Source organism: Strix uralensis, chromosome 26 (assembly GCF_047716275.1).
Source record: "Strix uralensis isolate ZFMK-TIS-50842 chromosome 26, bStrUra1, whole genome shotgun sequence".
In the NCBI taxonomy this organism is placed as follows: Eukaryota; Metazoa; Chordata; class Aves; order Strigiformes; family Strigidae; genus Strix; species Strix uralensis.
Window position 1 is genome coordinate 6,391,783 of NC_133997.1, and position 22,532 is coordinate 6,414,314.

Here is a 22,532-nt window from a genome sequence, read left to right on the forward strand (position 1 = left end):
TTTAAACCAACCCCACCATAAAAATGAGAATGAAACTGTGACAAGTGATCGGGAACAACAGCTTGATGAGGGGGTACCTGGAGAAAGGATGGGCAACCCCCCCCCCAGTCACAGAGCGGGTCACTCACACACCGTGTGTGCTAAAATCACTGCGGGCACAAAGGGATGCAACTCCATTACAGTTCCTGAGCTGCAAACCACTGAGGCATGGACGGGTATTATGGGATTGTGCCAGCACACGCCTGCCCTCCTCTACCTCCCAGGGAGAGAAGGGGGGAAGCAGAGCTGTGTCCGACCCGCTCCAGCCCTTCTAATGTTCTCAAGCTAAACCCTGAAGTGAATTTCATTATTATATTTTTCCTTCTTTTTCTTTTTTCTCAGCTGTAACTGCAACATCCTCTCCCTGAAGGTTCATCATCAGCCTCAGTGCTAACGAAAAAATGTGATAATGCTTGCCTACTTCCTGGGGGTGGTGGGAGGCACAATCTAATTAAAGGTTTGCCAGCAGCTCAAGCACTGCAGATGGATGGTTGTTCGGGAAGTGCAAAGTATTATTATTATTATTATGACGAATGCTAACACCGGTTTTCATAAACAGGCAACAGAGGAGGTGAAGCAGGTGGTATAAGCATAGGCAGGGCTTGTTCTGCTGCCTACACCATCATTTCAGCCTTACATAAATGTGGCCATCAAGGGTGGCAGCGGTAGGTCCCATCTCTGCCCGAGGAATGAGTGGCTCGTGGACGGGCTGTGCTGGGGCTCTTGATGAAAGGTTTGTCTTTCTAGCTGGAGGAAGAGCCAGCTGCCAAGATATTTGACTGCTTTTGGGGGGTGTTGTCTGGGTCCCTTCAGAAGAGGAGGTTAGATATTACCCTTGGGATGATCGGCAGCTCCTTCCTGCCTCGGATGAGCAGGTCACTTATTCCAGGAACACCGGCAGCCCCCACCCTTGAGAGACACCGTCCAACAACATCAGGCTGCAGTTTCACAAGGCAAAAAACACCCCCGAGACATCACCCAGGGCATTACAGTCCTTTTAAAGCCAGCTGTGGACATGGCTACAAATATACCCCCGGTCCACTCCAGCTGCATGGCCAATGGGTCCAGTACAGAGACACTAGCTGATAATTCAGTTTATATGGTGAAAAATATGATCCAGGCCTACTGTTTGATATTAAGGTTGTGTTAAAAGCAATACTCCCTTTAGGACTGGTGTATCTATCACATAAGAAATAAATGTGAGGATGGCTTGTGATTGTACCTTGCTATATAATAAGCCATCTCTGGACCACTCACCACGCACCCAGCAACCTTCAGGCCCTTGTTTGGGTACCTGATTTACAAATGTGGGGTTTTTTTAGCTGAAACAAAAATTGTTGATTCTCATCTGGAAATGAACATCGCCTGTATTTTCTTAATCACAGGCTGTATCTCTCCTCCTTCTCTGACCTTCATACCTTGGGAAAGAATGTGCTCCAGAGTTGGAAAACAAATTAGCGAGTGCTATACTGACAGTCCTGGGATGTTTGTAGGAGCGGGGAGTTAATGAGGCAGACAGAAACTATTCCAGACACGGGGTGCTACAGAGGGGAAAAGTGCTTTGTGGCCACGTAGCGACAAGGGACAGAGAAAACCTCGAGGTGAAGGAGATGGTGACTTGATTAAGAGCAGCAAAGAGAGCCGTGAAAAATCAAATCAACCCTCTCCCACCTTCAAAAGCAAGCTTTTAAAAACCAAGGTCAGCTTTCAACTGTGTGCCCTGGGATGGAAATAACCTCTGACTTTTGGGGGTAGCAAGGAGGAGGGTGGCTGCAAGGTGACTGTAAGGAGCCAGCGGAGCACGGTCCTGCACCTCCAGCACCAGCTTTGCCACCTGGTGCTGCCCTCATGTGGCTATTTAATGGGAATGGTGATGATTGGTCTTTCTTCTAAAAGAAAATAATTCAGAGCACCACACAAGGCCTTTTTGCTGTTCAATTAAGCTGATGTCTGTCCTGCAGTACTCAAGGTAACTCGGTTTGTCACCCTGCAAATAGGGTTTTCTCTGTGCATTAGCAGGTGGCAGCCTGCAAAATGCTCTTCCCTGGGTCGTGTCTCATCGTAGCAGCAAGAGGAATTCGTGCGGTTTAGAAAAACTATTCCACTTGGCAGAAAGAAAGTATCTGCAAAGTGCTCGTCGCGTTCAGCGGGTGCAACTCCTGAGAGTTAATTGTGCGGCGTTTACCAGATGGATTTATGGAGATGCATTGCTCTGCTGCTTTATTCTCTTCACACGGAGCCTGTTTGCGCCTCCGATATCCAGCCCTGCAAAATAAACTGGCTCAGAGGAGGAAATACAGAAAAGCTGGCATTCAGGGGAAGCCAGTTCGTCTTTACAGCGCTGTTAATAAGCACTAAAATCCAGGCTGTAGCCCCCTCAATCTGCAACAATCTCTTTGCACAAGGGGAAAGGGTGGTAAAAGATGAGCTTTGCCTTCCCAGGGTGTGAGCACACAGTCGCAGATGCCTGGACCTGCCAGTACCTGCTCTTCTCTTCAGTCATGAGCACAAAAATCAGCTGCCCTCCATCCTCCCCCCTTTTCTCAGGCAGCAATGAGAAGATTCAGTGCAGAGCATCCTTCCAGCCCCAGGGTTTGAGACATGAGTGGTTGCAATTTAGCTTGTGCTGGTGTTTATTTTTCATATATATATATATATATCTCCTTTTTTTTTTTTTTTTTTTTTTTTTTAAATCCCTGTACTCACTACTGGCACATTTTCCTCCTGTCTAGGAGGTGGCATTTCCAGTCACTTTTTGCAAGAAATTAGCTGGCAAAGGCAGGCTAAAAACAAAACATGTGCCTGTTTCATCTCACCTCCGCAGCTGAGGGGTTTACTTTCGGTGGAAAACTGGGACGTTTTATGAATCCCTGCTGCTTAGCCATGTATCTTACAACCCTTCAGGCTTTACAAGTCTGAGGAATGGATTTGTCTAAGCTATTATTACACACTCTATAATTTATCAGACTAAAATTTAAGGATATCAGCTCAGCAAGGATTTTTCTTTCACATTTATTCACTCTTTCAGCCTTTACGTTAACATGAAAACTATTAACAAAACCCCTCTTTAGTTCAAAGCTTTGTTAATAAAATTTGTACTGCACACAATCAAGCTGTGATGCTGCAAATTTGACACAATCTCACATTCAACACTCTTTTACTCTTCTTCCTTGGGATGATACCTTAGTCCAGAGGTACATGACCTCAGCCTGGAGCAGCAGGTGAAAACCTCCAGGCTCTTGGAAAAGTCAGCCAGCCAAAGGATGCCCTCCATCACTATGGAAACACACATGGCAACACATAGGATGAAGCGATCTCACCATGTTGAATTTCTGCGCTTAATTTTTGTTGCTAAAAATCACTGCAAACAGGGCTGGTTTCAGAGACAGCGATATTCGGGTACGGATGGAGGGCAGCCGCCCCCCGTGCGCTCAACGTGCTTCCCAGCAGCAGCAGAGTGGCACTTCGCTCTTCCAAGACATTAATATTTCATTAGATTTTAAAAATTTTTTTCTTCTAGCAAACAGATTCTTCATGTATTTGGAGAAGGGGATTGCAGCCTCTTCACTCTTCATCGGATCCATTCAGGAAGGCGGCTCGGGAGCCTGTGTCACACTTTTGCTGCCGCACTCCGAGCCCAATGTAGGGCTCCCCGCTGCCTCGCCCACACCTCTGCACGCAGCTGGAACACACGAGCAGTGAATCGCCGTTAGCAAACCCCCCAAAACAGTGCTGCTCAGGGGAGCAAGGTGAATTTGCAATGAATACACATAGGGGGAGAAACTATTATAGAGGTCCTAAAACACTGGGGTTTGGGGGCTGGGGTTTTTTTATCCTGTATCGCATAGACTGGCCTATCCCTCCTGTAGCCCATGTCTCAGAAAGCCACGCAGCATTCTTTAGAGGCTTGTAAGCCATAGGAGCACCCCTGAAAGTGGGGTAATGTCCCCTTCCTATCCCCTTGGAAAGCACGCTGGGGCTGGTGGTGTTTTAGCCATCAGATAGAGCTGTTGTACCTCTAATAATTCAGTGACTGTCAACCACTTCAAAATCCTTGCAAGGGAGGGGACAAAGGGTCAGGGGGTCCTGGTAATGCTTTTATTTCTCTATCAAATTAAAGTTTGACTTCCAGCACTTGGTGCAAAAAAAAAAAAAAAAAAAAAAAAAAAAGAAGCGGTGTGACTTTCAGGAGATGCTTCAGGGGCTCGGTTATTTGACTTCTCCACGTTTAATGCCCATGCCTCTTGCTGACACTATTTTGCATTCTGTGCACTCGACAAATAATATGTACGCTTGTCACCGTGCTCTAAAACTTGCAGCAGTCAGGGGCTGCTTATTCAGCTGTGACTTTGTACTCCCGGATCGGCTGGAGTACATCTGCAACCATCCCCGTCCCTGTCTGCCCACCCCACTCCTACTCAAATTCATGCCCCAGCCGTACCAGTAAGCGAGAGTGTAGTTTATAGCCAGGATGGCCACAGCGGCTGCCCAGTGCCAGAAGAAGCACATGGTGAGGAACATGATGTTGCTGTGGTCATTCTCATCCCACATTGGACCTCCCCACGGCTGGAACAGCACGACCCCGATCTGGGTGGAACAAGAAATTTATTACCTTGGGAGAAAAAAAATCATTGTCCTGAAGCCTTCCAGCACCCCTCTGTCCATCTTGGTTATCACCATGATCCACAGGGTGACTGAGGGACTTTGAGCCCTGACCAAGACAGTGGATTTTGCTGAGACAGTGCTGGCCTCAGTAAAGTCCAGCCTTGCAATTAGAGGCCGCACAAAGCAGGTCTGCCCTCGCAGTCTCTCTTTTTCCATACAATAGCCAGATACATTTGTCCCTCTGCATTGCAGACTCCTAACCATCCTTTAAAAACTCCAAATTTAGTATTTTACAAGCTCAGCACAGTTTTTAATCTCTGAATTTGAGTTCGAGTTAACGCAGCAACCCTGGGGCTGAGAAAGAGGAGGGGAACTCACATTTCTTTCCAGCAGCCTAGTTTGGGGAGCGGTTATCTCCAGCTGATTTCTTTGCTTCTCCAACTACTACCAAAGAAAGCAGCTGGTCGTATTTTTACTCAGCCATTTTATTGCTTGGTGGGGTTTGCATCTTTCCACTAAACCAGAGGGAGTGCTGCAGGGTGCATTAGACACATTAAGCAATTAGTACTTGGTTGTTAGATACTGTAAAATGTTGCTCGCTCACTGCGAGTGCTCACTTTTGCTGTTCCCCCCAGAGAAGCAATAAGCCAAGACAAACAGCTATTTCAGCAGGAGCAGTCATCAGAGATGACCTGTGATAAGTAAATTTTCATTCTGGGTTATGAGCTATTTATGAAGTGGGCCTGGCAAAATTATCCTTCAGAGACGCGCGATTGATACGTGATGTACAGCTTCTTCTCTTTTCCCATTGCTCTCCTGCCTCGGTGCTCTGCTCTGCAAGAGAAGGCAGAACTGACCTGCCAGAACCACGTTCCCTGGACGATGGTGACACCGGCTCTGAACATCTCCAGGACAATGTTGTCGCGGAGGAAGACCTCCAGCATGACGCTGCAGGCCCCTGAAAAGACGGCGATGAGCAGCAGGGAGTGGATATGCTGATCCAGCATAGGGCGGTGAAGGACATGGTAATAAAAGAGACAACCTGCCAAAATACGTACCACCCTTAGAGCAGTAACACCAACCATGACCACAGAGCCCAGTAGAGTAAACCACCTGCCCGGTTGGTGAATTGGGACAGGTCACCACAAAAACAGGCCACATAGCAGCATCCCTCCAGGTCTCCTGGCATCCCACCATCCTGGAGGGATGAGATGCCCAACTTTGGGGCAGGAGGATCTGAGCAAGATGGGGACCAAAGACAGAGGACAAAAGAAGGGTGGTTTTCTTCCTGTGTTGGTGCCATCACCTCTTCAGATCACCATCCCCTTGTAGCCAGGTTCCTGCTGTGTCCTGCTTTTCTATTGCTAAACTTTACCATTTTCCTGGGAGCTGGAAATGACAGATTTCCTTTTCTTAGATGCCAAACCGTGCCTGTTGAGCTGTCCCTGCTGCTGCTTCAAAACCCACTGGGATCAGGGAAGGGAAAATAAGAGACATGTGCCTTCATTAAGGAGTTTTTTAGATAAGCAAGACCTTCATTTCCTAGTGTCTTTTCCCTGTGTGATCCAAGAGGGGCCTGAAATCCTGGCTTGCGACTTGCAAGACAGCCTGAAGACAATATGATATTCATGATGTGCTGAAGCTGGAATAAGTCACTTGAATTTGCCACGTGCGACGCAAGCAGATGAGGATGATGGTGCCTGCAGTGCAATTAATGGCTCTCAGGGGGGCAAGGGGGACGACGCGGGGCACGCGGACAGCTCTGTAGATGTAAGATAAATGCAGCATCCACCAGCCATTTATCATAACGAGGAAACTCAGCCTGCTGCTTTGTACCGCTGTCACCCCAGAAATCCCAAACCAGGCAAAGTCAGGACCTACCAATGCCCGTATTTCCCATCATGCTACAGACCTCCCTTTGATAATATATCACCTACAGTGTGTCCTACTTCAGGGACGTTCAGAGCAATATCTCAGTCTGGCAAATTTTGGTCCCTCCCTGACTCACCCTCCCCAAATGAAGCACCACCTTCTACTGACCTTCGACAAACACAGCCACGGACAGCATGAGGCGATCCAGACCCTGCGGCACCGCCTGGGAGATGTAGGTGAAGACGTCCACCACCCCAGAGAGGCCGTAGAAGAGGTACATGGTGGTGTGCTGCCAGTTCATCAGCTTCACCCAGTCGCGGTTTTCCCCGCTGTAGAGGTACAAGTGTGGACCGTCCGGGACGAACTGCTCTGCCAGCATCCCTGCACGGACACGCAAGAGCATGCCGTCTCTGATGATTTATATGCAATGATGGTTGATGCTACTCATTGCTGTGGGGGGGTTCTGGAGCAAGAGCTGATGGGCTTGGATTAGGACATAAAAATCAGGCCTGCCTGTATTAACGGGAGCTCAGCTTTGGGAAGGGGTACGAGACTTGGTCTTTTCACATCAAACTCAAGACAAGATGAACATCAAGGATGCATCCTTCCACGTCTGGACCAGTCTTTCTGGAGTAAGGGCTCCAGTACAGTCATCACTACAGACTCAGAAGTTCCCAGCATAACTAGTAAAATATGACCCTTACCTATTAGAGCAAAGATGATTTTGATTCCCCCTTCGATGGCATCCACACGCTGAAAACAATAAATCCTGTGGGATTTCTTAGTTACTTTCTGGCTGAGATACTGCAGCGGGTATTTCACAGACCACCAGAGCCCAAAAAGCAGGAAGAAACTGCCTGGAAGCGCGTGACCCTTGAAGTTCGCCATCCTGGCAACCTCCTCTGGCTACAAGGCAAAGAAAACCAATGTCATTAAACAACTCACACCAGTTATTTGACATAACGCTGGAAAAAAACAGGATTTACCTTTCATGGAGGACTGGAAAAAGTTTGAGCAAGCACATGAGAAGAGGAAGTAGCACTGGGAAATCCTCCAAGGGGGAGAGGTGGGAACATCTGGGACGTCTTTGAGGTCCTTGCCCCAAGATGAGGAAATGTCCAAAAAATCCAGCGCCCAGACTAGTTTAGCAGAGGCCCTGTATCTCCACACTCTCTGACACATCCCAGCCTGAACCTTGCATCCCCTGGGATCCTTCCCAGCAGTAGCTCCTGCTTTTCCTACTCTTCTGACAGTATGAGCAACGGCATCCACTGCAGATCAGGGCAGGGTGGGCTTTTCGGGGCCAGGCAGGAGAGACAATACCCAGGGAAAACAGTAAGGTCTGGGGGTAAACATCAGTGGGTTTCTTTAGCTCCTTGAACAGCCACAGAAATGGTGTGCTATGTCATAACATTTTTTAAATTCATGGAATTTTTCCAGCCCATGGAGGGGGAAAAAAACCCACACTCCACATCTATTTCGCAAAGCCAAAACATTTTGTTAAAAACGTAGCTTCAAAAATACCCCAAAAGCTGCTGGAAACAAAACATTTTAGTTCCGGGCAAAGACATCAACTCACTCCCCGCATCACCTCCTGCTTCCATCCCTTCTCCTCTCTCTGGAGCATCACTAAGCTGGGATTTGCATCGCGCAGAGCCCGGGGATCCCAGCCGAGCTGCTCGAGCCTCCGTGCCCCTTCGTACCAGAGTGCACGTGTACACGGTTTGTAGGAGAGCAGGGGGACCCGTTTCCTAGGAGAATTACAGCAATTAAAACTCAGCCGGCTCCTGTTTGCCATTTGCTGGTTTGCTTAATTAGGTGGAGAAACGATTAGCTCTTTCATGTGGGCTTGAGCATATGTTCGGGGGCCTGCCTTGGTGCGATCACAGGTCGGTTGTGTCAGGCTGGTCAATTAGGACTTTTTTAATTGATCGCAAAGGCCGCGCTGCCGGTGCCCAGGACTTCCTTCTCCATTTAGTAATGCTCCTCTCCACATCGAGCTGTGCTTAACACCGGGCAGAAACCAGCTCTCTTGTGGCATGGATGCCGTCTGTCCACATCGCATGAGGTTGTGTAGTTTGGGCTGGACCTGGCATCCCCATCCCAGATGCCCATGACCTGGTTATCCTTAAACCACCCTCCCCAGCTGCATTTTGGGCTTCAGTCCCCACTCGCTAAAAAATGCTCTTACTCTGCTGTTGCCTGCCTTCTGCATAAAGGATAATGTGGGCATGAGGTTGAACACGGCTTGCTGCTGCCAGCCTTTGAGAGGGAAGAGCAGTTGCTTTGGCTTTATTAATATCTGATTTCAGGTCAGTTTGTCCCAGGGACACCTTGTTTCGTCCCTTGAAGTCCGTGGCCCCGGAGCTTGGCTGTGTGCAGATACCATCTCCTAGAGGCAGTTGTCCCCGGGCAGGAAAATCCACCAGGTTAGGTCAGACCTGCTAAAGCTCTGTAGCTGACCTACCTGATTTGAACTGGTTTAACCAAACCGGCTAATCCAACACCTCGAGGTAAGCAAACATTGCCTCCTCGTGCAAACACCACCCGGGTGCACGCAGCTATACACAGCAGCAGACAGAGCTGATGTCCTTGCAGCTCACCCCAGGCTGTTCCCGCAGTCCTGCCTTCCCCAAATACCTCTGAGCTATCACGGTGGGTTTCACGCAAACGAATTTAAGAAGGGATTTAATCCAAGAGTGGCAAAGCCATGCATGGAAATACTATTTTCTACCGTATTGGCTAGCAGCTTTGCAGGAAGCTGTTAGCAGCACTGCAAGGCTCTGCCTTATTTCATGACTTAAAAGGAGAGATTTATTGACAGTGGGTGCGTTGGGTAATTAAACACAAAATCAAAGCAAGACTCCGTTTACCAGCACTGCTAGCACAGTCCAGTGGGTTAACACAATAGTCTCTTTAGTCCTTTGAAAGAGACAACCAGGGAATCAGAGCATCCACCTGTATCCCTGTGATTAAGGGAGCGGCACACCTGAGCCAGGGAGATGGCTGAAAAATCTGTATTTTCTGGGTGAGGAGAGAATCCCATCACATACATGCGATGGTATAACACCAGGATAATGACCGAGCAGAACTAAACCGATCGCAGAATACCAGAAGAAGTACTGCAACTGATTTGGGCCGTATTAATGCCATAATTATAACATTACCACAGCTATATATATGTCTAATATATAACTCCATGAACAAGCTCCAGCAGTTATATTTTAAAGGCAGATATTTAATGGGACCTGATGGTTTCCCATGAGATCGATGCAGTCAGATTGGGATGACCTAAAGGATACACCGATCAATTAAAGCAGGGAAGCTTAGAGGTCAGCTAAATGGAGTGCGCACAACCCGGCTGGCCAGCACGTCCACCTTAGAGCACTCACGTGAGACAGGGTGAGCTCGGCAGGGTGATGGGGACTGTTTTGGGGTTGCTGCCGTCCGTAGCCGCTCGATTGCTCGCTAGCAGGAAGCAGGGTGGCTTATCTGGGACGCGTGACCAGCAAAACTATTTCTCCTGCTTCTCTTCCTCCTCTGAAAACATGCAAAAGGTGAGCACAGGGGAAAAAGAGAACCAACACAATTATGTTTTCAGCTGTGAGCGCCCTGGAGCAAACAGCTCTCGTTTATCCCTACAGCTCCAAATGCAGCGAGGCTTTGCCTGCAATCAAGGATATTGGGGAAAAGAAAAAGCTGAAGGTCCAGCTGACTTTGGGGTTGGTAGCAACAGCCACAATTACAGGGCATCTCTGCAAAGCGTTGACTGCCCTGTTCCCTCCTCATCGAACCTGCTTGTTCGATAACGCACCCGCGTCCCCGCTGGCTTGTAATTAACACACTTTGCCCCCTGTTTATCACAATATCGTGCGCTGCGCCGGCTTAATGATTTACTGTTTCATCTGTTCTTATCACCTCCCAAAGGAGCTGGTTTCTTCTTGGTTTATAGCTAATGCGCCCAACCACCCAGGGAGGGCTCCAGAGCAGCAGGGAGGATGGCGAGGAGCCCAGCTAGGCTTTCTCCTCCTCCTTTCACCCTACCCTGGGAGCCACAGATAATCTCTTTTCAGTCAAACCCTGGGCCCTTTGAGTTTTCCAAAGGTCTCATTTGCTTTACCGAGGTTTGTGGGTTTTTTTAAAGGTTTTATTAGTGCATCAATAACGTCTCAGTCAGGGCATCACCTCCATTTTCCCCAGCTTGGAAATTACAGTCTAAAGTTCGCCACTGGAAACAGCTCACAGCCATCACCCCTGCAATTAACTTTGCCCTTCGACCTCTGCAAATCAGGCAGTTCAGACACACCAGAGCTGGTTTGCTCACTGTGGGACCTGCTGCCTGGCTCTCGGAGGGTCTGTGGGTGACAGGGACAGTCCCCGGGGAAAGGCTGACTCAGTGAAGAAGAGAAATGTCTTGACTTACGAAAAAGAAAAAAACAAAAAAGGCTGAGCTCAGGCTGAGCTGGGGAATGCCACTGAGGTGCATATCTGGAAATAATGAAGGTATTTTCAACCTTCTAAAGGTGGGTTGGGTCTCCTTGTGCTGAATCTGAGACTGCAGGAGAGCGTCAAACCCTACAGACTGACAGCAGCGGAGGTGCTTTGGCCAAAAATTCATCCTCCATCAGCCCATTTCCCACCCGGTGTGTCCTCCGTGTGCATCTCTGAATATAACATAACCCCACAGCCCAAATACTCTGCCCGGGAGGGAAGGGTCCACTGCAGGAGGTGACATGGAGGCGAGATAACTGTGGCTCTGCAGACAGAAAGATGGCAAAGGAGACACCCAAGAGATGTCGGGAGAGGCATCTCCTACAAATATAAGCTCTCCTGTTGCCCGCTGCCTGCCTGCACTGCCTCACTCCATTACCAGCAGTGTCTTATTTGTCTGCAGAGGCACTTCTAATCATAGCAGCACTTCCATTAGCTCCCTGAGGAGTTGGATCCCTAATGCATTAATGTCAGACTAAAACCCCACTCTGAACCATTTCATCCCATTATCATCGGTTTTTCTTCTATCTCTGCCTCCATCTGCACCGCGGAGCATTAACGGTGACACTGAGCAATCACGTTACTTGTTACTAATACTCGTGAGCCCGGCTGCATCTGCAAAACCAGGGAAGCAACTTTTCTGCCTCTAAAGGATCCTTAGGGGTTTTAGACTTAGGTTAAAAATTATCATCATCTTTGCAACGTATTAGGCTCAGTTGCCGGGGAATTCAGATATTCTGGACCATCAGGTGCTGCAGGAGCTTGTACACACGAGACAGACCGAGCTAAGGCGAAAATAAAGGCCCGCTGTGATGGGAAAATTCAACGAGGGGGTTAAAACTGGGATGAAAGCTTCAAATTCGGGATGCTGGCCCTGAGGTCCATTTAATAGACACAGTGGACCCACCTGAAGAGAGACACTGGGAGAGAGACCAAAGAGCTGGTGATGGAGAGGTCCTATTCCTCTGCCTGCTACTGCTCTTCCTTACACTGCCTCTTTTTGCCTTCTGTTTTACAAGACCCTGCTTTGGACTCTCCATCCCTACCCCTGTGCTGAGCCCCACCATCTGGGAAGCAGCAAGAAGGAGCCCTGAGTTACAGCCCAGCAGAGAAAGCTGAGGAATAAAACAAATTAACCAAAGCCATCTTAATTACAGGGGCTCGGAGCGGGTGCTTCGTCATCCTTCTGCTTCTCTTTATGACCTGTGTTTGTTTATTTGTGGTTTTAAGGCAACCAAGTCTGACTTTAAATATGATCCGTTTTGGGAAATGCGTGTTACCATCTTAAAAATCATTTTTCTTCGCCTCTGCGTGATGCCTAAGAGATTAAAGTGCTTTCTAAAGGTGGTGGTTGCCAGGGGGCTCAGCGAGCCAAGGTCTTTGCACCAAACTGCCTCCCCAGCTCCGCGATCTGCGGGGACGGAACAGCCCTGACTGCCCCAACCCCTACTACCTCACAAGCACTGACACAAAACTGGCATTACCACCGCCAGCAATGCTGCAAAAATCGGTATTTTCCAAAGACAAGATGATTGCTCGTCCTAAAATTGTCCCGATTGCCCCTCAATTCAACACAGGCTAAGCGTTCCTCCCAGCTGCCTTTGACATCCCTCAAAGAAAACCATCCAAGACAAGCTACTAAAGAAATCATTTCCATTCCCATATATCCCAGATATATCCAGTTATTCACCTTAAACACATAAACCTAAGCCTGTTGAGTACCGCAGCCACCCCTCGGTTTATTAGACAGCTGGGGCTGCCCGACATAAACCTCTACAAGCACCCTGCACCTCGGCGATAGCACCCTGTGCTGCAAAAACAAGATTTTATTAGTTTTTTAATGACAAGCTGGTGGGAAGAAGGAAGAAACCCTTCCCCTGCAGTGTCCTGCTAAGGGAGGCACAGTCCCTTGAGCAGGGCAGTCCCCTGGACTCTGGTTTTCCTCTTAATCCGCACATTTGTGGGCACTAAAAGACGCTTTTCTGAACAATTCCGGGGGGAGAGGAGGGTGGGGAGAGAGTTTCTGGTTCAGTGGATGCAGAAGCGATTTCCATCTAGCTGTTAGGCAGAGCTTTTGCATTTAATTTGGTTGGGAATGGGGCAGGGAGCTGGGGAGGGCTTTTTCCAGGCAGCCCAGCAAGGGGCTCGGGGGGTTCAGGGGGGTCCGTTTGCCTCCAGGCTGCCCCGCTCTCGCCTCTGCCTGCATTCAGGCCACACATACCGTGTTTATTTTTCAACTTCCTCACTGGAAAATGTTGCTGCCCATTTGCTGGGAAGCCCCATACACCACAACCCAGCCTGGCAGGGACAGCTCTGTCCCCCTGGGACCCCCAGGGCTGTGGGACACCCAGGTGGGTTGAGGAGGGCAGAGCCCACACCCCCTGTGTCCCCCTCTATTTGCTTTTCCAAGGGGAGTGGGTCCAGGCTCGCCCACCCCAACCGCTCTCCTCCCTCCCTATGGGGCTAGTTCGGATGCCAAATTTAGGGGTCCCCCCACCCCTACCCACCCAAATGTCAGGCAGCTGGGGTCCCTTCCCCTCCCAGCTATATGGGGTGAGTCCCACGTCTCGGGGTGACTTTCCACCCTCCTCCCCAGCCCCTTCTCAACACGAAGCCCCCTCCTCACGCCGGCCCTGGCCAGCAGATCCTTACCTGCCCCAGTGATCCCGCTGCCGCACCTGCGCCCAGGTGAGTTGTGCTCCTCCCCTGCCTGCGGCACCTGCCTGCCTCCTCCCTGCCTGCAGCACCTGCATCCTCCTCCCTGCCTGCCCTGGGTGCTCCCTGCCTCCCCCAAACCCCTGCCGGAGGAGAAAGATGACCCTGGAGACATTAAAAAAAAAAGAAAAAAACAACCCACCCCTGGGCACACAGGGTGCTTTAGTTTGCAGTTTTCTCTTCCAAAACTCCTCTGCGACTTCCTGACTTGAAAAACTGGCTGTCTCAAGGCTTTTTCCCCCAAATCTTTATTTTCTCATTGCAATGTTTATGTTTCTTTCTATCGGACTGCCCCATCACCCACCTCTTGTGGGGCTAGGGGGGCTGCACGGGGCATTACCCTGCACCCCTTGGCGCAGCCCCGGCTGTGAAAGACTGCAGAAAGGATTAATTTCTTTGAAGCACTTCATTTTCCGTGCTTCCCAGGTTGTGATGGATGCTCCTCCAGGGATCCCTGCTCATAACGCATATTTCAGCTCCGAACGCAATTTTCTGACCAGGCCTCCTATAAAATGTAGTTTATTCTTAATAATACTTTCCACTTTCATCTCCAGCCCTGCAAGTGCTTTACAAATGTTAAATAATTAACCCCCACGACGCCCTTGGGAGAGAGGTAAGCGTTATTATCGCTATTTGTAAGAGAAGCACTGACAGAGCCTTCTGTGCAATAGCCCTGGGTCTAACTCACTTTTACAGAGCAGCGCAGGTACTTACATCACTGAGAGCAAATACACCTGCCGAAGGGAATTTGTAGTAAGAAAGCCAAATTTTAATGTTTTAGATGTATCCACCTGGTTTTATAAATGACTCCATGGTTAGAAGTGCTGTCTGGCCATCCCTTGTCTTTTTTTAATTATTATTATTTTGATTTATTACAATCAAATCTATTCCCTCACCCTGTCCTGTGATGTTGGTTAAACAGGTCACTTCCTGTAAAAATAATTATCCATTAATTCATCCTTTCTCACCACTCGGAGAGGTGGGTGCCGCTGGAAGGGAGGAAGCATCCCGCAAGCATCCTCTCGCCCCTGATTTTATCAGCGGTGGGGTTGGATGCCCAAACCATGCGTGTTTTTTCAGGTGGGGCGATTCAAATTTTCCAGAGGCAAAAGCCAAGCTGCAGGCATTTATTTTCTCTAGTTAGGCAGCTCCTCCATTAAATTGTTTCATGAATGTCCTGCTGCCATTTTAATGCATTTCTCATAAGCCCTGGAATAAATCAGAATAAATTGGGGTGCTGCAGGCATATAGGAGGCTTTACCCCAAAAAACCCCTATACCTGAAACTGAGATTGAGAAATAAATGGGAGGAAAACAAGTGGTGAGATGGAGGGCCTGAAAACATGAAGAATCCTTTTAGCTGGGAAGTTTCTGCCTGTCTGTGCAAGCTCATGAAAAAAAACCAGAGGATGTCCAAAAATGCAAATGAGACACCAAAAATGTCATGCAAAAATCTTGGTCCTTAATGATGAGGTTGCTGGACCTGGTACATAAATCCCACAGCTCCTTTCACCTCAAAAGGCCAAGTCTAGTTAAAAACTAAGCCTTTAGCTAAACCTGACTCCGAAATGGCAATTTGCCCCTAACGAATGCTCTGCTGCGTCATGTTGGTGTTGCCTACCAGGAAATTTGCACCATCAAATATTTGCAGAACGAAACCATGGGGTGTGTGTGAGGGTTGGATCTTACCATAAGGAAACAAATAACGTCTCCATGTGTATTTATTGTAGTAATGACCATCCCTGAGGTGGAGGTTAAACATAAAACAGCCTCGGCAAAATGCCTCACTTCCACGTGGTGCAGAGCAACCATTTCCCAATAAAACACAGCAAAAGACAAAGTAATCTCTAATTCATAGCTTCACTAGAGCTCAGCCACCCCTTAAAACCCTCACAGTTCCTTAAATGGCCTTGAAATCACATGTAAAGACTATAACCCAGCTAACCTGTGTCCAGAGTTTGGCATCTCAGCAGCCACGGGCACTGGGCTACCACTGGAGGTGGGAGTCCTGGTCACCACGCTGCACCGCACATCCAGCCAAAAAAAAGCCAGAACTCAAGTCCTGATTAACAGCTTTTTCTAAATTTTATTGCCTTCACGTGAAACCAGTCCTGGAAAAAAATTCACAATTCCTGTGCTAGGAATTCCTGAGGCCTCAAAAAGCTGTTTTCTGTCCTGCCTATCTCTAATTTTCCACCTCCTGATGTCTATTTTCTCCCTGCCTATCCCATGAGGAATTGCAGCCCCTAAGCATATCCATAGGACCTCTGACAGCAAACAGCAGCCTGCCAGTCTCTTCACACCGACATGCAAATCCGCAGGGAGGGACCAGGAAAACAGGAGTTTGCTCTCTGGGAAGATAATATGCTCTTTGGTACCCACGGTCTCCGAGGATGCAGTGTTAGCTACAGGCTGGAGCATGCAGCAGGAAGAGGAGGGAGTGATGTATAAATTTGCTCGGGAAGAGCTCAGAATTAATTGCTTGGAGAAATGGGGGAAATGATGGAGTGTCCGAGCCAGGAAATTAGTTCCCTCGATTTTGTCTGCTGGCAGAGAGGACGGGTGAAAGAGTCATCTGCGATGTGGACACACATCCGGAGAGATGAGCTGCACAGGTTGCCTGCGATTTTAAGACGCAGGAAAATTAGACAGCAAGCTGGAGAGCTGCCTGGCACACTCGCCCAGACGCAGATCTTTACGTGGTCCCTCGCTGGGATATCGATGTGTTTTCCAACCAAGAGAAATACACCTTGTTTTCCTCCCCCTGCCTCCTGCACCCATGCATGGGCGCGTATGAAACCTGAGCGGGTGCTGGGCAATGTAGCACCCACTGCAGGCAATATATCTGCCAGAAAATGGTTGTATACCTACATACTCCCATTTTTAAATGAGCCATCTCCAACGGATGTAACAGCAAGCAGCTCTGTCCCATCAGCCCTCCTGGTACCCAGGGAAGGATCCCTTCAAAGCATCCTCCCATCTCAGCTGAGCACTTGCCCCTCGCTCGTAACCTGGATTTGCAGCGATGCCAAAGTCCCTTGCGAGAGGGGAAGGGGCAGAAACAGGCAGCTGCCTCCCAACTGCCATCAGTTTACTCCTCACCGTGGGCAGCTTTAGTCCCCACGCAAGGTGCGATGGGGAGTGAAAAGAGCCCCCGGGAGGCACAATCTGGGAATTAGCAAAGGAGATGGGGAGGGACGCGTGGAACTCTGCTCCAAATGTGACCTAATTCCTGCAAACGCCCTGTTCCCTCACAAAGACGTCTAGGAAGGGGTTTGCCAGATGGCAAAAGGAGAAGATGAATAAATCCAATACAGCACATCTGCAGCTGCAGAGAGCACACAGCATCCGTGCAAGGCCGGACCAAAAAGGGATCACTTTGGGGCAGAGCTTGGCAGAGAAAGCAGACACAAGCAAAGAAAAAAACCAAAGGTTTCTCTTACAGCCCCTCCATGAACAGATCTGAGAACCCAGCTGAGAGAGAGTAGGCGAGAGGAGACTGGAATTAAATAAAAGCAGGGAGAGATCAGCCACAATATGATTCAAACTGCATCAGTCCCAGCTGGATGCCAGCAGTGCAGCATGCTTGGACAAGGCAAAAGCGTTAATAAGGGACAGAAGATCATTAAAAAGAAAATTGTGTAGCCAGATAAAAGAAATGTAAGAGAAAGCAAAGGCAGAGAGCGAGGAAACAGTGAAAGGGAGATACAGGGAGAGGTGGTGAAGGCTAAAGGTTAAAGCAATTGCACCAAATAGGGAGCACAAAGTGGGTAAAACTCCACGGGAAATTTTAACAGGGGCAAGCAGGGTAAAAAAATAACTTACAGGTGACGCAGAGAAGAAAAAAAAAAAAGCAGGCAGATGATGAAATGGTCCATGAAACCACCTCCATCCCCGCATCGGGGAGGGGGGGACACCCGCACGACTCGGGCAGGAGAGGTGCAGGCAGCTGGTGGGCAGCCCCTGCCCTGCCTGCAGGTGCCTCGGGGCTGTGCCATTAATATTGCCCCCCTGGGAACCAGGAAGAATAAATCTTCAAATCCTGGGAGCTGCCCCATGTTACTTCTGCAACGGTCATTGTTTGCACAACTGCAGCACTTCTTGGCTAAATAAATTGCCATTTTTTCCCCCACCCCTTTTAAAGGGAGCTGGTGCAGGCAGAGGAAGGGCACAGTAAAAAAAAAAAACCTCCCCAGAGGTTTGATTTTGTTTTTTTTTTTCCTCTGCCTCAAGCTGTCATTCAGCAGTGAGTGGAGCAAGGGCACATCTCGGTGGCAGAGAGAGGAATGTCACCTCCCCAGCCCCGCAGCTAAGCTCGCCCTTGGTGTCCCTACCCATGTCACGTATAAAAACAAATGACGTTTATTTGGGGATTTGTTGATCTTGAACACCTGGAGCTGGAAGAAATGTCTCCGACTGACGGTGAGGTTACTGGGGACGTGAAGGTGCGAGGGACATGCAGGAGCAGATGTGGTGGGTAGTTTCATCTGAAAAAACAGAGGGAAAATTAGTTTGTCATCTTGATACCTTAACATTGAACTCTTTGCTTTTTAAATCAGGTTTGGCAGGTGTCATTGTTAATACTGATATTATTTTTTCTTCTTCCCCGTATTTATCATCCATTACAATTTTTACCCTCCTCCCCATCACTCCAGCTCCAACTCTTTCCTGAGCAAACATTTACAATTTCTGCTGATTTTCAGCATCCCAATCAATCCTAAAAGTTACATTTCATCAAAAACCCAAACCTTGGACTGGGGGACAAAGGCAAATTCAAAACCTGATTATTTATTGACCTTTAGCGATAGAAATACAACCCCGGTGTGCTACAAACCAGCAGCTCCTCAAGCTCCGCAGAAGCGACCTTGGATGGTGACACGTTTCAGCCTGTAAATCCATGCCCAGGGAGGAGGATGCTTTGGCAGGGCTGTGGGAAGCAGGTGCTGGGTTTTTGGGGAGCAGCCTTCACACCCGAGAGCTTGCGCAAGGGATTTGTGGAGGTAAATGGGAGAAGAGAGGCAGCAAGTGTGTGTGTGGGGTCCTTATGGATGGAGGGACAAAGGTTGAGGGATGCTGCTGTGTCTGAGCCGTGGCCAGACATGTCTCCGATGTGCAGAAATGAACCCCAAGAAAATTTGGGAACACTAGGTGGTGCTGAGGGCTCGCAGAAAGGCTCCGGTGTAGCCAAAAAGGGATGCTTAGGGATGCGGGCCTGGGAGATTGGGTTTTGCATCCGCATTTCAGGGTTGGCTTTCCCACTCGTGGAGCCCAGCTGTGAGTTGGACCCACGCTGCCGGTGAGAAGCTTGTGTCATTTTGTCACTGCCCTGTCTCTGCTAAAGGCACTTTGCTGGGCTGTGGCACTGGTTTTAGGAAGACCAGCTCTAACCTGGTCCCTTCCCCTCATTCTCTAGGGCTGTGTCCAGTATCACATCCCTGGTTTATCAATGGGGAAACTGAGGCACAAGGCGAGGCATCACCCAGGGCAGTTTCCATCCCCACCTGCTGTCCCAGCCGAGCTGGTGGCATCACTTTTCCAGCGAGGAGGTAGCATTGCCTTTTGGTGAGCCCTAAAACAAATGCAAAGGGGTTCAAACCATCCTTAAAAAAAAAATTATTGCAGCGAAGTGCCAGTTTTCATCCACTGCTCTCTTTGGTGCTGCAGCTTTTGCATGCATAGACGAGTTTTCCAGCACCCTTCGCCACCCCTGTGAGAAACGAGGGGGCTGTTAATTAGGGTGAAACCCACACAGGGCTGCCCCCCCTCTCCCCCAGCCCCCTTCATCCACCACCTCCCATTCCTCCCTGCCGTCCGCGGGCTCTGGTTACGCTGCGGGTCCGTAAACAGCGTCTAAAATAATTGCGCAGTTGTCACCGTTGGGCAGGGGAGGGGAGGGGGGACTATTTTAAAACACCCGGCTTAGCCCAAAGGGCCGAGGGGATTGTGGCACGGCCCAGCTGTCCCCGCCAAGCGTGGGCGGGAGCTTCAAAGTACCAGGCGGGATGCCTCAGCGCCAGCCTGTCCTCGCTGTTTCAGCTGGGGAAGGGAGCCAGACTGGCAGGGGACGAGCTAATGGTGTTTTGACGTGTTGTTTCAAGAGCAATTGCTGGGGCTCGGGAGATGTGGGGAGCAGCTGGAAGGGACCTGGGGGTGATGCAGGGAGGATGGGTGAGAGTTTGGGTGGATAAGAGGGAGGTTGGGAGAAGGATGCAGATGTGGTGAGGTTGCACATCCCATTTGACTTCAGAAATTGGGGGAAAAAAACCACGCAGAGGGATGCTGCAGTGCCTTTGCACTTGTCCAGTACCACCTCTGGCAGTGATGTGGCCGGTGTCTCCTCTCACTAGGACAAAACTTCGAGTCTGGAGGAAAAGGGAAACACATCTCCTAATCCCACAGAACTACCAAGTTTGACCATGCCTTGGTCATCAAGGCAGGGCTTCCCCATAGCTCCAGACCAAAAGATAATACTTTTTATCTGGCTATAGTGTAAAAGCTGGTGATTAAAGCATTACTGGTGAAGGAAAACTTGACCTGTCATTCCCTTTTGTTAGTGTGAGGCTAGATGGCCAGGAAAATGGTTGGACTAGATGATCTTCAAGGTCTTTTCCAACCTAGATGATTCTGTGATTCTGTGAAAAGACAAGGATGCTGTCTTCTGGAAGACAAGGATGCCTGCACACTTCCCACATTTAAATCTCCAGGGATTGTATATCCATCCTGATCACCTTCCTGTCCCCTACATGGTCCCATGGCCTTGGCCATGGAGGTGGAATTACCCCCTGAGTCAACCACCCCAGGAGATGAACAGCCTAATAAATAATCTTGTCCTTATGCTTCTTGTTCCTCCAAATAACTCTTCCCTCCCTCTCCCAGAAATACTGGGCACTAGTTAGCCCTGAACTTTGATTTTTTGGGGGAAAAAAAACCATAATCATCATGCCGATCAATTGGGTGTTGCAACTTTTCACAGCTCTCATCCATCGCTCAGCTCATGGCTGCACGATGCAGGGGTTACACATGAGGACTGAGTTAGCTCTTCCACCGCCGCATGGATTAGGGAGAGCGGGATTAAGGAGAGCTGTATTTCATCGCACCGTCTCTTGCGGTGCAGCTGCTCATCCGTCTCACACCCCGGCTCCATCAGACATACCCACCTGGCTGCGCCAAGCCATGCCTGGGCGGGATGCTTTCACTCAGTAGCAATGACTCCCAAAAGCCATCTCTCCTCCTTCCATGAATAATCAACTATTTAAGGTCTCACCAAGGGTTTTCGTGCATGTCCTGTGTAACAGACACATCTGGATATCCATGATGTCTTATCCTGACCTTTTGGTGAAATGGGGGGAGGTTTGGCAAACTGAAATGGGGCTTTACCTGAAGCCAGGACAAACCATTTAGGAATTGCATGCCTGTCTTGGAGGGGCTGAAGGCTTGGACCCCTCGCAAGGTGAACCCAAAGCGATTCCCAGCACCAGGCAAGAGCCGTCTTTCAGCAGCTGTGAGCCATTTATTAGGTGGGTTTGAACGCTTCTGAAAAAGCTGAGCCTGGGGGATGGAGGCGGGGGGGCAGACAAATGTGAAAAAAAAAAAAAAATTGTGTTAATTACTGGTCCGTTTGTATGACACGAAGCTGCCTCGGTCCGTCATCTCGTCCCCCTGAGCCGCGGTTTGTCGGGTCTTAGGCTTTCATGCCGGGGTCCCAGCGGGACCCATGTTTCTCCGCATCGCCATAGGGACGGCAGCTGCAGCTGACTTCTCCCGTTAGAAGGAACCGCCGGCGCTCCAGAAACCATTTCGGCAGCATTTGTCGCAACAGCTTCTGCTAATCTCTCTTTCATTTGTAATTATTTTCTCACCCAGGCGCTCCGACACCGGAGCTGCCCTCCCAGCCGCACGGGAGCACAGTCGGCCGTGCTCGGGGATGTCATGGCGAGATAAAAAAGGATGCAGGGGCGGGAGCAGAGACGGTCTTGCGAGGAGGACGGTGGGCTTCAAACGGGCTGGGGCTCCTCCGAAGGCGATTGAAGTGGGCCGAGGGATGGAGCCGGCAGCCTTTGAGGCAGCCCGCGCCATCTCGGCCAAGAATAATTGAACAAATAGTTTATCTGGTGAACCAACAGCTGTAGGGAACAGGCGATTTCCAGAGGATTAGGGGAGAGCTGTGAAAGGGAGCTCCCACGGGAAGCCTAAAACCCTCATCTTGAATTCAACCAGCCAAGAACACATGTTGGAGCCTTTGACTTACTTTTTACGCAACTTTTCTCCCCCCACCCCCTTTTTATCCAAACTGCTCCACAAACCAAAACGTTTAAGTTGTTGAAGCACAAGGCAAGAAAAATGGGGTCCATGGGAGAGAGATGAATTATTTGGTGGCAGTTGGTTTCTAAATGAGGCTTTCCTATTTCATTTTGACCTAATCCTGGCAGTAGTATTATAAAGTTTTTTCCCAACATTTCCATTTATTGGGTTTTATGTTCATAGCAGTCGCCGGCAAGGCTAGGAAGGAAGGGCGATGACTTGCCAAGCGAAGCTGAGCCGCAGCGTGAAGCTGGGATGTGCTTTACCTTGCAGCCACTTCACATTGCAGCCTCTTCTTCCTCTGCCATGGTGCAAACACCCAAAATAAACACTCTACGCCCAGCTGCTGTTTTGCCCGGGGTAATGTCAAAGCAGATCTAATCCCAAACCCCTCAGCTTTTGATTGCATGTGAATAGATACAATTAGAGATGAAGATAAGGCGCCTCGGGAGTGGGTTGCAGCTCAGCTATGGAAACTGCTTCTACGTCTTGTCCCACGGAGTGCTCCAA

At 49.3% G+C, this 22,532-nt stretch overlaps 1 protein-coding gene across 1 annotated transcript; it reads right to left on the reverse strand.

The window, feature by feature from the left end:
- Positions 1 to 3,035: 3,035 nt before the first annotated feature.
- Positions 3,036 to 21,797, reverse strand: LOC141954870 (transmembrane protein 45B-like). Its single transcript, XM_074894900.1, is given in 11 exon segments — positions 3,036 to 3,721; positions 4,481 to 4,626; positions 5,502 to 5,686; positions 6,685 to 6,897; positions 7,221 to 7,422; positions 8,848 to 8,861; positions 20,018 to 20,083; positions 21,099 to 21,135; positions 21,137 to 21,269; positions 21,581 to 21,630; positions 21,633 to 21,797. Coding segments are annotated over 11 exon segments (1,329 nt in total). The 3' UTR covers positions 3,036 to 3,603.
- Between the last annotated feature and the right edge of the window lie 735 nt (positions 21,798 to 22,532).